General features: G+C 46.2%; 1 protein-coding gene across 6 annotated transcripts in view; it reads right to left on the bottom strand.

Moving 5' to 3' along the window:
* Positions 1–14093, bottom strand: part of SLC8A3 (solute carrier family 8 member A3) — a 349513-nt gene extending 335420 nt beyond the window's left edge. For 4 of the 6 annotated variants that reach the window (XM_063947298.1, XM_063947300.1, XM_063947299.1 and 1 more), the window contains exon 1: positions 13556–13645. Coding sequence is in view for 2 of the 6 variants with exons in the window: in XM_063947302.1 (XP_063803372.1) it covers positions 13556–13644 (89 nt within the window). In the remaining 4 variants the exon portion in view is untranslated. Of the gene's footprint in view, positions 1–13555 lie in introns of all 6 variants that reach the window. The other 2 variants (XM_063947302.1, XM_063947303.1) reach the window with 1 other exon arrangement.
* Positions 14094–16686: the final 2593 nt, after the last annotated feature.

Here is a 16686-nt window from a genome sequence, read left to right as displayed (position 1 = left end):
ATATCGTGCAAAAGTTCATTTCAGTAAGTCAACTGAAAAGGTGAAAGTAATATTATATAGTCTCATTACATGCAAAGTGAGATATTTCAAGCCTTTATTTGTTATAATTTTGATGATTGTGGCTCAGTTTAAGAATACCCCAAATCCAAAATCTCAGAAAATTAGAATATTCCATAAAACAATAAAAAAAGGATTTTAAATACAGAAATGTCGGCCCTCTGAAAAGTATAATCATGCATATGTACTCAGTACCTGGTTTGGGCCCCTTTTGCATGAATTACTACCTCAATGCGGCGTGGCATGGATTCTATCAGCCTGTGGCACTGCTGAGGTATTATGGAGGACCAGGATGCTTCAAGGCAGTAATTCATGCAAAAGGGGCCAAAACCAAGTACTGAGTACATATGCATGATATACGTTTCAGAGGGCCGACATTTCTGTATTTAAAATCCTTTTTTAATTGTTTTATGTAATATTCTAATTTTCTGAGATTTTGGATTTGGGGTATTCTTAAACTGTGAGCCACAATCATCAAAATTATAACAAATAAAGGCTTGAAATATCTCACTTTGCATGTAAGGAGTCTATATAATATATTACTTTCACCCTTTAAGTTGAATAACTGACATAAATGAACTTTTGCACGATATTCTAATTTTCTGAGTTTCACCTGTATTGGTCTGACTGGTATTTTACCTAACAATGTATGCCCAGCATTAGAGTCCCCTAAAGACCAGAGAGTCTAAAAAACAAATTCTATTTACCAAACATATTTATCTCATAAAAATGGTGCAAGTGGTCAGGAAAAGGTTAAACATCCCATAATTGGGCAGCACAGACGGTGTAATGGTTAGCATAACTGCCTCACTGCGCTGAGGTTAAGGGTTCAATTCCCACCTTGGCCCTAACTGTGTGGAGTTTGTATTTTCTCCCCGTGCTTGCCTGGGTTTCCACCGGGTACTCTGGTTTCCTCCCACAGTCCAAAAATATACTGGTAGGTAAATTGGCTCTCAACACATTAACCTTAGCGTGAATGTGTGTGCGTATATGTGTTGTAGGGAATATATATTGTAAGCTCCACTGGGGCAGGGACTGATGTGAATGGCAAAATACTCTCTGTAAAGCGGTGCGCTATATAAATAACTGGTAATAAATAAATATACATACATACATACATACATACATACATACATACATACATAGTACAGGTTGAGTATCCCATATCCAAATATTCCGAAATACGGACTTTTTTGAGTGAGTGAGATAGTGAAACCTTTGTTTTTTGATGGCTCAATGTACACAAACTTTGTTTAATACACAAAGTTATTAAAAATATTGTATTAAATTACCTTTAGGTTGTGTGTATAAGGTGTATATGAAACATAAATGAATTGTGTGAATGTAGACACACTTTGTTTAATGCACAAAGTTATAAAAAATATTGTCTAAAATGACCTTCGGGCTGTGTGTATAAGGTGTATATGAAAATAATAAGAATTTACTCACCGGTAATTCTATTTCTCGTAGTCCGTAGTGGATGCTGGGAACTCCGTAAGGACCATGGGAATAGACGGGCTCCGCAGGAGACTGGGCACTCTAAAAGAAAGAGTAGGTACTATCTGGTGTGCACTGGCTCCTCCCTCTATGCCCCTCCTTCAGACCTCAGTTAAGGAAACTGTGCCCGGAAGAGCTGACACAACAAGGAAAGGATTTGGAATCCAGGGTAAGACTCATACCAGCCACACCAATCACACTGTACAACTTGTGATAACCATACCCAGTTAACAGTATAAACAACAACTGAGCCTCAGTAACAGATGGCTCATAACAATAACCCTTTAGTTAAGCAATAACTATATACATGTATTGCAGAGAGTCCGCACTTGGGACGGGCGCCCAGCATCCACTACGGACTACGAGAAATAGAATTACCGGTGAGTAAATTCTTATTTTCTCTGACGTCCTAGTGGATGCTGGGAACTCCGTAAAGACCATGGGGATTATACCAAAGCTCCCAAACGGGCGGGAGAGTGCGGATGACTCTGCAGCACCGAATGAGCAAAGGCAAGGTCCTCCTCAGCCAGGGTATCAAACTTGTAGAAATTAGCAAATGTGTTTGAACCCGACCAAGTAGCAGCTCGGCAAAGCTGTAAAGCAGAGACCCCTCGGGCAGCTGCCCAAGAAGAGCCCACCTTCCTTGTGGAATGGGTTTTTACTGATTTAGGATGCGGCAATCCTGCCGCAGAATGAGCTTGCTGAATCGTGTTACAGATCCAGCACGCAATAGTTTGCTTTGAAGCAGGAGCACCCAGCTTGTTGGGTGCATGCAGAATAAATAGCGAGTCAGTTTTCCTGACTCCAGCCGTCCTGGCTACATAGATTTTCAAAGCCCTGACTACATCTAGTAACTTGGAGTCCTCCAAGTCCCGAGTAGCCGCAGGCACCACAATAGGTTGGTTCAAATGAAACGCTGATACCACCTTAGGGAGAAATTGGGGACGAGTCCTCAATTCTGCCCTGTCCATATGGAAGATCAGATAAGGGCTTTTACATGACAAAGCCGCCAATTCTGACACACGCCTAGCCGAAGCTAAGGCCAATAGCATGACCACTTTCCACGTGAGATATTTTAGCTCCACGGTCTTAAGTGGCTCAAACCAGTGGGATTTCAGGAAATCCAACACAACGTTAAGATCCCAAGGTGCCACTGGAGGCACAAAAGGGGGCTGAATATGCAGCACTCCCTTAACAAACGTCTGAACTTCAGGCAGTGAAGCCAGTTCTTTTTGAAAGAAAATAGATAGGGCCGAAATCTGGACCTTTATGGATCCTAATTTTAGGCCCATAGTCACTCCTGACTGTAGGAAGTGCAGGAATCGACCCAGCTGGAATTCCTCTGTAGGGGCCTTCCTGGCCTCACACCAAGCAACATATTTTCGCCAAATACGGTGATAATGTTGTGCTGTCACGTCTTTCCTAGCCTTTATCAGCGTAGGAATCACTTCATCCGGAATGCCCTTTTCCGTTAGGATCTGGCCTTCAACCGCCATGTCGTCAAACGCAGCCGCGGTAAGTCTTGGAACAGACAGGGCCCCTGCTGTAACAGGTCCTGTCTGAGAGGCAGAGGCCATGGGTCCTCTGAGATCATTTCTTGTAGTTCTGGGTACCAAGTTCTTCTTGGCCAATCCAGAACGATGAGTATAGTTCTTACTCCTCTCTTTCTTACTATCCTCAGTACCTTGGGTATGAGAGGAAGAGGAGGGAACACATAAACCGACTGGTACACCCACGGTGTCACTAGTGCGTCCACAGCTATCGCCTGAGGGTCCCTTGACCTGGCGCAATATTTATTTAGCTTTTTGTTGAGGCGGGACGCCATCATGTCCACCTGTGGCCGTTCCCAACGGTTTACAATCTGCGTGAAGACTTCTGGATGAAGTCCCCACTCTCCCGGGTGGAGGTCGTGCCTGCTGAGGAAGTCTGCTTCCCAGTTGTCCACTCCCGGAATGAACACTGCTGACAGTGCTAGCACGTGATTTTCCGCCCATCGGAGAATCCTTGTGGCTTCTGCCATCGCCATCCTGCTTCTTGTGCCGCCCTGGCGGTTTACATGGGCGACCGCAGTGATGTTGTCTGATTGAATCAGCACTGGTTGGTCTTGAAGCAAGGGCTCTGCTTGACTCAGGGCGTTGTAAATGGCCCTAAGTTCCAGTATATTTATGTGTAGTGAAGTCTCCTGACTTGACCACTGTCCTTGGAAGTTCCTTCCCTGAGTGACTGCCCCCCATCCTCGGAGGCTTGCATCCGTGGTCACCAGGACCCAGTCCTGTATGCCGAATCTGCGGCCCTCGAGAAGATGAGCACTCTGCAGCCACCACAGCAGACACACCCTGGCGCTTGGGGACAGGGTGATCAACCGATGCATCTGAAGATGCGATCCGGACCATTTGTCTAACAGATCCCACTGAAAGATCCTTGCATGGAACCTGCCGAAGGGAATTGCTTCGTAAGAAGCCACTATCTTTCCCAGGACTCGCGTGCAGTGATGCACCGACACCTGTTTTGGTTTCAGGAGGTCCCTGACCAAAGATGACAATTCCTGGGCCTTCTCCACCGGGAGAAATACCTTCTTCTGTTCTGTGTCCAGAATCATGCCCAGGAAGAGCAGACGCATCGCAGGAATCAGCTGCGACTTTGGGATATTCAGAATCCAGCCGTGCTGTTGCAACACTTCCCGAGAGAGTGCTACGCTGACTAACAACTGCTCTCTGGACCTCGCCTTTATAAGGAGATCGTCCAAGTACGGGATAATTATAACTCCCTTCTTCCAAAGGAGTATCATCATTTCGGCCATTACCTTGGTAAATACTCTCGGTGCCGTGGACAGACCAAACGGCAACGTCTGGAATTGGTAATGACAATCCTGTATTACAAACCTGAGGTACTCCTGGTGAGGTGGGTAAACGGGGACATGCAAGTAAGCATCCTTGATGTCCAGCGACACCATAAAATCCCCCTCTTCCAGGCTTGCAATAACCGCCCTGAGCGATTCCATTTTGAACTTGAACTTCCTTATATAAGTGTTCAAGGATTTTACATTCAGAATGGGTCTCACCGAACCGTCTGGTTTCGGTACCACAAACATTGTGGAATAGTAACCCCGTCCCTGTTGAAGGAGGGGAACCTTGATTATCACCTGCTGGAGGTACAGCTTGTGAATTGCCGCCAGTACTACCTCCCTTTCCCTGGGAGCAGCTGGCAAGGCTGATTTGAGGTAACAGCGAGGGGGAGTCGCCTCGAACTCCAGCTTGTATCCCTGAGATACAATTTGTACAGCCCAGAAATCCACTTGTGAGCGAACCCACTGGTTGCTGAAGTTTCTGAGACGCGCCCCCACCGCACCCGGCTCCGCCTGTGGAGCCCCAGCGTCATGTGGTGGACTTAGAGGAAGCGGGGGAGGATTTTTGTTCCTGGGAACTGGCTGCCTGGTGCAGCTTCTTTCCTTTACCCCTGCCTCTGGGCAGAAAGGATGCGCCTCTGACCCGCTTGCCTTTCTGAGGCCGAAAGGACTGTACATGATAATACGGTGCTTTCTTAGGCTGTGAGGGAACCTGAGGTAAAAAAGTTGACTTCCCGGCTGTTGTCGTGGATACGAGGTCCGAGAGACCGTCCCCAAACAATTCCTCACCCTTATAAGGCAAAACCTCCATGTGTCTTTTAGAATCAGCATCACCTGTCCACTGCCGAGTCCATAATACTCTCCTGGCAGAAATGGACATTGCATTAATTCTAGATGCCAGCAGGCAAATGTCCCTCTGTGCATCCCGCATATATAAGACGACGTCTTTTATATGTTCTATGGTTAGCAAAATAGCATCCCTGTCGAGGGAATCAATGTTGTCTGACAGGGTATCAGACCATGCGGCTGCAGCACTACACATCCATGCTGAAGCAATAGCAGGTCTCAGTATAGTACCTGAGTGTGTATACACAGACTTCAGGATAGCTTCCTGCTTTCTATCCGCAGGCTCCTTTAAGGCGGCCGTATCCTGAGACGGCAGTGCCACCTTTTTTGATAAGCGTGTGAGCGCCTTGTCCACCCTAGGGGATGTTTCCCAACGTAACCTGTCCGTTGGCGGGAAAGGGTACGCCATCAGTAACCTCTTAGAAATCACTAGTTTCTTATCGGGGGAACTCCACGCTTCCTCACACAATTCATTTAATTCATCAGATGGGGGAAAAGTCACTGGCTGCTTTTTCTCCCCAAACATAATACCCTTCTTGGTAGTAACCGGGTTAATATCAGAAATGTGCAATACATTTTTCATTGCAGTAATCATGCATCGGATGGCTTTTGTAGACTGTGCATTTGTCTCATCCTCATCTACACTGGAGTCAGACTCCGTGTCGACATCTGTGTCTACCATCTGAGCTAGCGGGCGTTTATGAGCCCCTGATGGCCTCTGAGACACCTGGGCAGGCGCGGGCTGAGATCCCGGCTGTCCCAAGGCTGCTGCGTCATCGAACCTTTTATGTAAGGAGTTGACACTGTCTGTTAAGACCTTCCACATATCCATCCAATCCGGTGTCAGCCCCGTCGGGGGCGACACCACACTTATCTGCCCTTGCCCCGCCTCCACGTAACCCTCCTCATCAAACATGTCGACACAGCCGTACCGACACACCGCACACACACAGGGAATGCTCAGACTGAGGACAGGACCCCACAAAGTCCTTTGGGGAGACAGAGAGAGAGTATGCCAGCACACACCACAGCGCTATATAACACAGGGAATTACACTATAATGAGTGATTTTTCCCAATAGCTGCTTATTATCTTATTTGCGCCTAAATTTATGTGCCTCCCCCTCTCTTTTTTACCCTTTTTGTACAGGATACTGCAGGGGAGAGCCTGGGGAGCGTACTTCCAGCGGAGCTGTGAAGAGAAAATGGCGATGGTGTGCTGAGGAAGAAGGCCCCGCCCCCTCAGCAGCGGGCTTCTCCCGCGTTTTGTATATCTTAATGGCGTTTTTTTTTGCACATATACAGTTTTCCAGACTGTATTATGTGCATAATGTGCCAAAAGGTATTCTTATTGCTGCCCAGGGCGCCCCCCCCCCCCCAGCGCCCTGCACCCTACAGTGACCGGAGTGTGTGGTGTGCAGTGGGAGCAATGGCGCACAGCTGCAGTGCTGTGCGCTACCTTAATGAAGACCGGAGTCTTCTGCCGCCGATTTCATCTCCTTCTGTCTTCTGGCTCTGCAAGGGGGACGGCGGCGCGGCTCCGGGAACGGACGATCGAGGTCAGGCCCTGTGTTCGAACCCTCTGGAGCTAATGGTGTCCAGTAGCCTAAGAAGCACAAGCTAGCTGCACGCAGGTAGGTTTGCTTCTCTCCCCTCAGTCCCACGTAGCAGTGAGTCTGTTGCCAGCAGATCTCACTGAAAATAATAAACCTAACAAATACTTTCTTTACTAGCAAGCTCAGGAGAGCACACTAGGTGCATCCAGCTCTGGCCGGGCACAGATTCTAACTGAGGTCTGGAGGAGGGGCATAGAGGGAGGAGCCAGTGCACACCAGATAGTACCTAATCTTTTTTTTTTTTAGAGTGCCCAGTCTCCTGCGGAGCCCGTCTATTCCCATGGTCCTTACGGAGTTCCCAGCATCCACTAGGACGTCAGAGAAAAATGCATTCTGTGCTTATATTTAGGTCCCATCACCATGATATCTCATTATGGTATGCAATTATTCCAAAATACGGAAAATCCGATATCCAAAATACCTCTGGTCCCAAGCATTTTGGATAAGGGATACTCAACCTGTATCACCAGTAGAGGACAGAACAGATTTTTCTAAGCACACATTCTCCCACATCATGTTAAGACACCACTCTCTTCTTGCTGGCAGCTTCTCTCTAGACCTGTGTGCTGACTGAGTGCTCAGATCGACACACACACAAGACTTGGTAGGAGGAGCTGCATGTTGAGGCCGCAATTCTTGCAAAATTATTGTAATATTATATATATATATATATATATATATATATATATATATATATATATATATATATATATTATTTACTGCTGTTGTGGTCACACATACCTCCCAACTGTCCTGATTTCACTGAGACAGTCACGTTTTTCTGGAACTTTCCCACCCACGGGCCTCACTCACTGGCACCAAGAGGAGGTTGGAGTGTGTACAAATGACCTAGTCAGCGCCACCTTCCCAGTGACAACTCTGGGAAGATGGTGTCTCATAATGAAAGCAAAGACTCATCCTGGTGGAGCCGGCCAAGGAGGTGGACTCGCTCCTTAGATCACGCAAAGATAAGAAGCCTTCCCCTCCCCCACACATCCCACCCTCCCTGTGCAAATTCTCAGGCATTTTTTATGTATTCTGTTCTTTATATTATGCCACGTTCCTAATTCCTAGTACCAGGGCCCGGCGCTGCTCCCTACGGCCCTGGTCACATTGTCCCACGGGTTGAGGGAGGTTGGCAAGACACACTGACGCCACCGCAGAGCATTGCATCCATACTCCCTGTGCTAGCTCTGGGGGAGAGATTTGTCCCGGCTACCGCTGCACAAATGTTGGGAGGTATGGTGATGGTTCGTGATGCTGGCCAGGCCACAGAGGGGGATCCAAGCAACTGGAACCCCTCCCCCTGTATTTGCCTATGCAACAGGTGCAATTTTACAGACATACATATGTGAATGTGTGCACACAGGACTTGCAGAATACATTTTTGCAGATAAGAAAGTGGAGACAAGAGTTGGCTTGTTTCGGGTTGGTTCAAAGAAGCCAACAATACATTCACATAAGCCCACATGTTGTTGCAGGCCCTTCTCTGATTAGCCACGCTCAGACGCTTTTGGGTATTACCCATCCTGTAAGTCAGGACTACTGCACGGTAAGTCTCTGGCAAAAGCCACATCACATTTTGATATACACAGTAAACGCAATTTCATCTGTTACATAAAAGAACACTGGGGCAGATGTATTAACCTGTAAGGAAGTGATAAACCAGTGATAAAGCAGTGTTAAGTGCAAGGTGATAATCCACCAGCCAATCAGCTCCTAACTGTTAATTTACATATGGGAGCCGATTGGCTGGTGTGTTTATCACCTTGCACATATCACTGTTATCTACAGTAGTTCAAAAAAAAAAGGACAGAGGATCACTGCGCTATGTAAACTAAACCTTAGGTCCAGGGGTGTTTTAAGAGAGGAGGGGACCTGCGTGCAGCCTCCTTAGCGGGCCCCTCCTCTCCAGCAGCAAGTAGACTCTGGCATAATGCCAGAGTCTACTGCGCATGTGCAGGTCTCTGGGAACATGGCGCCCATGCCTTGTTCCCGGAGACATCTCTAGTGCACATGCGCAAATCACTCGGAAACAGCCGCGGCATCCATTTTCCGAGTGATTTATACCCGCACTGGATGGCCATTGCCGCGGAACTCCAGAGTGGCAAGTAGAATATATAGGTGCAGTGTGTGCGGTGTGGGCGCCATTGGACTGAACACACTGCACCCATTCTAGAAACACCTATGCTTAGGTCAAAGTGTGCTGCCCAATGTGGGAAACACTGAGGCTTGGATGTACTGATTAAAGGCAATCTGACTAATAGGCCGTAACTGGGGTGTGTAAGCAGTGCGGTCACACAGGGCAAAGGGCCCCGGGGCAGCACCTACATGTGGCTTGCAGGGTGGCTGGAACAGCACTCGGCAGCATGTGGAGATGCCCGGAGCGTTTTTATAGAGGAGTGAAAGCCCCACCCCATATGCGTGACATCACAGGTTTAGGGGGTGGGACAACACAGGGGCACTGCCGCCCTGTTACAGCGCTGCTCACATATATTACTGATGTGGCCACAATCATTCGGACCGCAATTATTTGCAATCACGGGTCATTTGCCGCGATCAGTATGCCAGCGGCTATGCGTGGGCACAGCACACGCACCCACTACCATTAGGAATGCATTAGTGCAAAAGCACCTAGGACTTTGCAAGTGGGTGCAAATAGTCGCTGCCACATCAGCAAAGCTGACCAGGGACCCATCTGTATATAAAATATAAGAAAAACATAAGAAAAAAAAAATATCAATAAAAGCGCTTTCAGTTTATGTAGTGATTTTTTTTATTTATTTTTTTATCAACTACTCTGTTTTAGCTGTTATCTAGTACAAGCCAAATATATGTGGAAACAAACATGTAAACACCTTTAAATAGCATATTAAAAGGTGTTAACAGTGGCTTCCATTGGGTCTTCAATGACAGATTTTACTGTAGGATGCGCTGAAATGGAATAAGCAATGTTCAGAACCAGGCGCTGCAGGGCAATGCAACTGAAACAAAGTTAAAATCACTCAAATACAATTTAATGCAATGGTTTCTATTTGTATATATCGTTACACAATGCTTCCTATGAAAAAACTGTACCGGTACTGTGAAAAGAGGTAGCCGTATTCACCTTACATCAGAGCTTCCCAAACGCGGTCGTCAAGGCACCCCAACAGTCCATGTTTTAGGTATATCCATGGCTCAGCACAGATGATTAAATCTAATTGACTGAGGTGCCAATTACTGTAAGTCACCTGTGGCCAAGCATGGACACATTTAAAACCTGGACCGTTGGGGTGCCCTGAGAACCACGTTTGGGAACCTCTGCCTTAAATGTAAAGGTTATACAAGTTTTATGGAACAGTATTCCACATTCTAAGTTCGACTAAAGGAAGGCAACCGGTGAAACCACACATCCCAGCATTCCCTACTACAGTAGCAAGCCTGTAGCAGTGCATGCTGGGATATGTAATGCCACAGCAGCTGAAGTCCCACATGTGGTCTATCCCTGTTCTAGACTAGTCTTCAGAAGGTTAGGTTATGAAATTCTGAAATTATTTTACTAACGCTTTCTGGTTTCCGATGTACAGATGTGTCCTTATACGAACATTTAGCCTCCATACGCCACCAAACAGGTCTCAAGCAACTCTGCTTGTGCAGTGTGCCTTATTCGCAATGGGATGCGACTATGACACGCAAGGAGACTGTGCTGATTAATCCGATATGCACACTTGTGTATCTGTGTGCGACAGGATTTACCTGCAACCACTCTGCACAACCATTGTGTAGTGTGTACACACAATTCATGAATTGATGAATTGTTTGGTTGCATCGTCCCACCTGATGTGCCGCGCATGTGATGGGACAATACGACACAGAATGAGATTTGGTTCCGATTAATTATGCAGCAATATATCGTCCCATCGTACGGCGGATCAGGGTGTGTGTATTTGTTATATATCGATACATGGCTGGGTTGGCGGATGGTTGTAGTGTGTACCCAGCAATAACTGAGTGCACATCTAGCGGTTGTTAGCAAGCTGCACATATGCATTACCAAATGCATACACACATTGGGGGTCATTCAGAGTTGATCGCTAGCTGCATTCGTTCAATGTGCAGCGATGAGGCAAAAAAAACTTCTGCGCATGCGGCGCAATGCGCACGCGCGTTGTACAATTGCAACAAAGGATGTAGTTTCACTTAAGGTCTAGCAAAGCTTTTCAGTCGCACTGCTGGCCGCAGAGTGATTGACAGGAAGAGGGCGTTTCTGGGTTGTCAACTGACCATTTTCAGGGAGTGTTCAGAAAAACGCAGGGCGTGCCAGGAAAAACGCAGGGCGTGTTCGTGACGTCAAAACAGGAACTGAACAGTCTGAAGTGATCGCAAGCACTGAGTAGGTATTGAGCTACTCTAAAACTGCACAAAAAAAAAAAAATTTGCCGCCGCTCTGCGATCCTTTTGTATGCACTTCTGCCAAGCTAAAATACACTCCCAGTGGGAGGCGGCATAGCGTTTGCACGGCTGCTAAAAACTGCTAGAGAACAACTCGGAATGACCACCCTTAGCAAATATCCTGTGCATGATTGCTTCTCCCTATCCATTAAATGGGCGCTTCTGAGTGTCAACTGGAAGACTGCCAAGAGATCAGATTGCGTGAATGTTGTGATATACTGAGGCATGTGTATTAGCGAAGGGATTTGATGGACCTCTTGCTTCCAGCACTGAGCTGCGGGTACAGGATGGGAATAATGATAGTTATAGACACACTGGGCGGTGCGGCTATTTCCATAGAGCCACAGGTATACTCGCGTCAGCATAAGGTGGTAAATCTGCCATGCCCACTTTTTACAATCGGGCCCATAATAGCACTACTGTAGTTTGGCCCTTGTCCAAGAAGCACTGGAGAAAATAAATGATGAATTAGTTTTACACATCAGATTGGACCCAAAATAACTTGATCCTCCTCGTAATACCCCGAGAAATTTTGTTTGGCATTAAACAAGCTCCAGTCGATGTGACCTACCATATAATGTTTTACTGAAAGGTGATTTCTCGATAATAAAAATATTTACAGACACCTAAAGGACTACAGTACTTCATTGTCTGTCTGATTTATTTACATCTACAGATTACCAAATTATACTACCGGTGTCAGGTCGTACAGATACACGACTACAGAAAGGACCAAATCCTTTAGCTCTACTGGGCCTGAACACATTACTTATTCTGCTAGTGCATGGGATGTACCATTGCTTAAAGGGTACTTTTTCCTTTATACAAGTCCCTTATCACAGAACATGTACACACTACTATTGCATAACAGCTGCTTCCAGATTAACTGCATCTTATCGATATACCTATTTTTTATTTATTTGTGGATTTCCGAGTATTGCAGAGTATTTTCTCCTGGCTGTTGGTTTCCAGCCCTCAGTTCGTACTATACAAATGGTGCAATACCAGGTTTTGTTATAGAAAAGAATTTGCTATATTTGAGCTGTATCAAGTGCTACATAGTGTATACCCAATAGCATTGCTAAAAGGGTTAACGCTGCTGCACCCACACAGCAGCTGAGTAATGTAACGTGGCTGACCTACCTTCTTTATCCATCTCATCACCCTGGTGACTGGATATACAGCATGTATATAAAGTACTGTAAGGAGTTTAATGCAGACCTACCAAACATTAGTTTCCACATCAACAGATAAAGGGCCAGTGCACCAAAAATGGTACATAGATCTCCAAGCCATGTCTGGTGCTGCTCACAGGTACCTATATCTAACCTGTGTCCGGTGCAGGTGCTGTAGGTAGAATAAACCCACGTCACAGGTAGGTAGGGTAAACCAGCTACAAAGTATTTAGCTCAGCTTACAGAAATAGGTTATGTTGCCATAACACAAACTTCATCTGCTATGGAGAAAATCTACAATGAAAGGGTTAATAATGTATAAACCAGTGCACTAAAAAGTGAGAGTATTCAGTGCACCCCCATATTACACTACCTGCCTCCCATGGTATGGTATCAATTCATTATTTATATTAGCAATAGGCTACTGCAACCTTAACGTTGAAGGGTTAATGTATTCAACAATTGACAGGTAAACAAGTTCCCCCCACCTGGTATCCCCCCCCCCCCCCCCCCTTACATTTTACCTAGTCACAGCTATTCCTAGGCAACCCCAGTTGCTCTAAAACACTTTAATAATTGACCATCAAGGCACAGTATATCACGGGTTAAGCCATGCAGGCTTCTTTTAGCATCCAATAGGCTCCCATGATTGCCCCAGCTACAAAGAGTTAATTCCCATTGAGCTCCTGTGCACTGCAAACCACCTCTGGGTTGCACTAATTAAATCAGTAACGCAAGATATGAAAGGGAAAGACCTCATTAACCCCTTGCAGGTCTGGCCACACATCACAAGCACCCCCCTATTCTACCGCTCTCCTCCATTCTGCCAGCCAAGGGTTAAAATTCTTTCCGGATGGAACCCCGGTTTGCAGCGAAATCGTCATCCATACAGCATATCAGTATCAGCTGGGTAATAATGGGAGACCATCACACAGCCAGATATACAGTGTATATAGAGAAAGCCACCATATACTCTATAGACAGAACCAGGGTATCCTGCAGCTACTACAGCCAAGCTCAATGGCAGATCACAAGGCATGGTGCAGGGCAGCCTATCTGGATATTTGGCTACAGCTTCCCACTCACCCCTTCTGCAATCCCGGCTTGACCAGTCCTCTTTTTGGTGTGGCTCCCCGATTCAGATCCTCAGGGTTCTTGCAGAGCGACCATTGCATCTCCTGGTTAATCAGTGCCTGTGTAGGGGGGGAGGGATCCTTTGCATGTCACTCCAAATTGCCTTACTTGCTAAAAATTCTCTCTTCTCCCCTTTGCAGCTGTCAGGGCAGGCAGGGAAGTGCATGTGAAAATACAAAACAGGGGAGGGGGGGGGAGAGGAGCTGCTGATGTAAATCCAATCCCATGCAGTGAGTGTGGACAGGCTGGGAAGCCAAATGCACAGGTCTGTAGTCATCCTTTCATTTCAGGGCTCATTGCGAAGTACATGGAGATATTAAGCAAAGTCTTTGCTGTTGCCAAATAGCAGCAGCCATGTTCTGCAGACTTCCACTGGGGGAGCATCTAACAATTGTACATGCTCTGTATAACAGGGATTCGTGAGGGACTGTATGTAAAGATCCACTGCAAGTGCAACTTTCCCATTTCAACCCTCAGTCCTCTTTTGCAGATTGTGGGGACATTTAAATAACGATTCAAAGAGCCATCAGCCAATGAGATCACGTGTCTGTGTTTTAAACGTTAGTGATATGTTTGAAGTGTTTTATAGCATGAAATGTATAGAATGTGTATAAATGACATGTTTAATAGGAATGACTTGCAGCGCAGTGCAATATGCAGTTGTGATGACTGTTTACAATGTGTGTTTGTTTATTTATATAAAATGTGATACATTACAATGAGTTCTGTGTGATTTTTAAGGAAACATTATGTACAGTATTTTATTAACTCTGTAGCTGGAGGTAGTTTGAACTTGAAGCACAGAACAATTTTAGCTGTGTTGTCTTAACCAATAAAACAATTTTTTTAATTTCAAAGTATATAGGGTAAATTAAATGTACTAAGCTTGCACCTCAGCATGTTTATCCTGGATGTTGGAAACGGCAATGACATTAAAACAAAATAGAGCACGCATTGCCAATGTACATTTCGGTGGGTATAGAATTAGCTCCACCAATTTTGATGCTATCAAATTTAACAACCCCCCCCCCCCCCCCCCCCCCCCCCTGTATTCAGTGCGAGCATTTTTTGGCCCTTTTTACGGCATTTTTGCCAATGCCTTTTTTACTTTTTTCTTTGGGGGGGGGGGGGTGAAAAGACATTGGTGAAACATGCCTCAGAATCTGTAGTAAAATAATAGGCCCACGTGTGAAAGCACTTGATTTCAGTGATCCACGTGTTTTTCACTCCTGCTGAATTTTTCGCCTAGGCGAAAAAATGGCCTTGCTACTGAGTGGGGCGAATCCGCAATCACCCTAAAAGATAGCAAAAAGTGCAATTTTTTTTACCTAGGCGATAAAACGTCCATAATTGAATACCCCCAAGAGAGGTATCGGCTTGCAAAAGTTGCCACTAATACCCCTTTTCCACTGACTTCAAAATCCCAAGTTTTTGCGTGTGAACCTACTCATGACTTATAGGCCCTACACACTTGGCGATATTCTGAAAGATATGAACGATCTCGTTCATAAATGAACGAGAACTCGTTCATATCTTTCAGTGTGGAGACTCCAGCGATGAACGATGCGCGGCCCCGCGCTCGTTCATCGCTGGTCTCCCGTCGGCTGTGCATGCAGGCCAATATGGACGATCTCGTCCATATTTGCCTGCACTTCAATGCAGCCGGGTGACGGGGGGAGTGAAGAAACTTCACTCCCCCCGTCACTGCCCCCCCGCCGCCGGGTTGCTCGTCGGCCGTATCGGCCGTCGGGCACCTCGGCGGCGCATCGCCGAGTGTGTAGGGCCCCTAACTCCCAGGTCCCCAACCCTGTTTCCGACCAGGGTCGCAGAGCAGAGACCCGGCAATTTCACGGTTGCAGTGGAAAAGGGGTATTAGTTAATTTATCCCTAAATAATGTTGGAAAACCTAATATAACAATCCCAAACGATTTTTCATCTGAATCCGTGATCTGTGAACCCCATACTGTATATTGCAGATTTATTTGCACAATCATCTGCAAAACAGCAGCCTTGCCCAATCGATTGCTGATGTCTGTGGGGCTTAAGCCACTTTTATATTGCTTTGCTGTTCAGAAGAGTTAGGGCTTTCATTTGGTAGCAAAATGCATAAAGTATATTTTTATTTTGTTAATCGGCTGGTTTGGAATAAAAAAAAATAAAAAAAATCCAGGTGCTATTGAAGGGCTATTTGCCATGACTGAAGCCACAGTAAAAGGAAACCTCTGTAAAGTCACTATTAGAGCAACTGCTATTAGATACAATTTACACAAGTCCATTTATTATACCCCTTTCACATCACAATCCCGGGTCAGATCCAGGATTGGAACACGGCTCCGACCCGGGTAAGAGACGTTCGCAATACTGACCCGGGTTATTGCAGTGTTGGTGCCTTTTTGCTCAACCCGGGTCACCCATGTTAAAACCAGTGTGATGTCATTTTCAAAGGACTTGATTGGTTCCCAGTTTTTACCCATTCAACTTATTGACCACCTGCTGTTGGGACCTAATAAAGCCTGATGCCGCAAGCATTTTAATGATGCTGCGATATGTTGTGGCATCCCTGACTGTACCCGTTATCTGCCGACGGATTTCCTCCCCACCCCTGATCCGCAGGAACTCCCTGACTTCATCATCACCCCAGTTTGACATGGTTAATGAGGTCCAAGGAGTGCAGAACTGGTCCAATCCAGTGCAGAGCTGTGCAGATTGCTTGAAGACACGTGTGCTCGCAGTGCAGTACTGTAAACACACCTCAGCTCACTACAAACAGCCAATCAGCGCTATTGCTTCAGAGCCGGGTGGAATATCCCGGGACTGTACCTTTTTAGAGCAAAATAACCCGGGTACGACACGTGTACAACCCTTCTTTTAACTCAAGAACAAATACCAGGTTGGACAACCAGGGATATTCAACCTGGCGCATTCACACCGCACCTCTACCCAGGTCGACTCAGCAGCAACCCTTGAAAAAGCCGGGTTATTTTGGCGATGTGAAAGGGGTATAATACAGTGGCGCTGGGAGAGGGTGGGGGGATACTCCTTACCTTGGCCTTTTGGAGGGGCCAAGTATCTCCTTTATATTA

The sequence above is a fragment of the Pseudophryne corroboree genome, chromosome 12 (assembly GCF_028390025.1).
Source record: "Pseudophryne corroboree isolate aPseCor3 chromosome 12, aPseCor3.hap2, whole genome shotgun sequence".
Classification (NCBI taxonomy): Eukaryota; Metazoa; Chordata; class Amphibia; order Anura; family Myobatrachidae; genus Pseudophryne; species Pseudophryne corroboree.
Note: the sequence above shows the minus strand (reverse complement) of the source record. Positions and strands in the feature narration are given on the sequence as shown.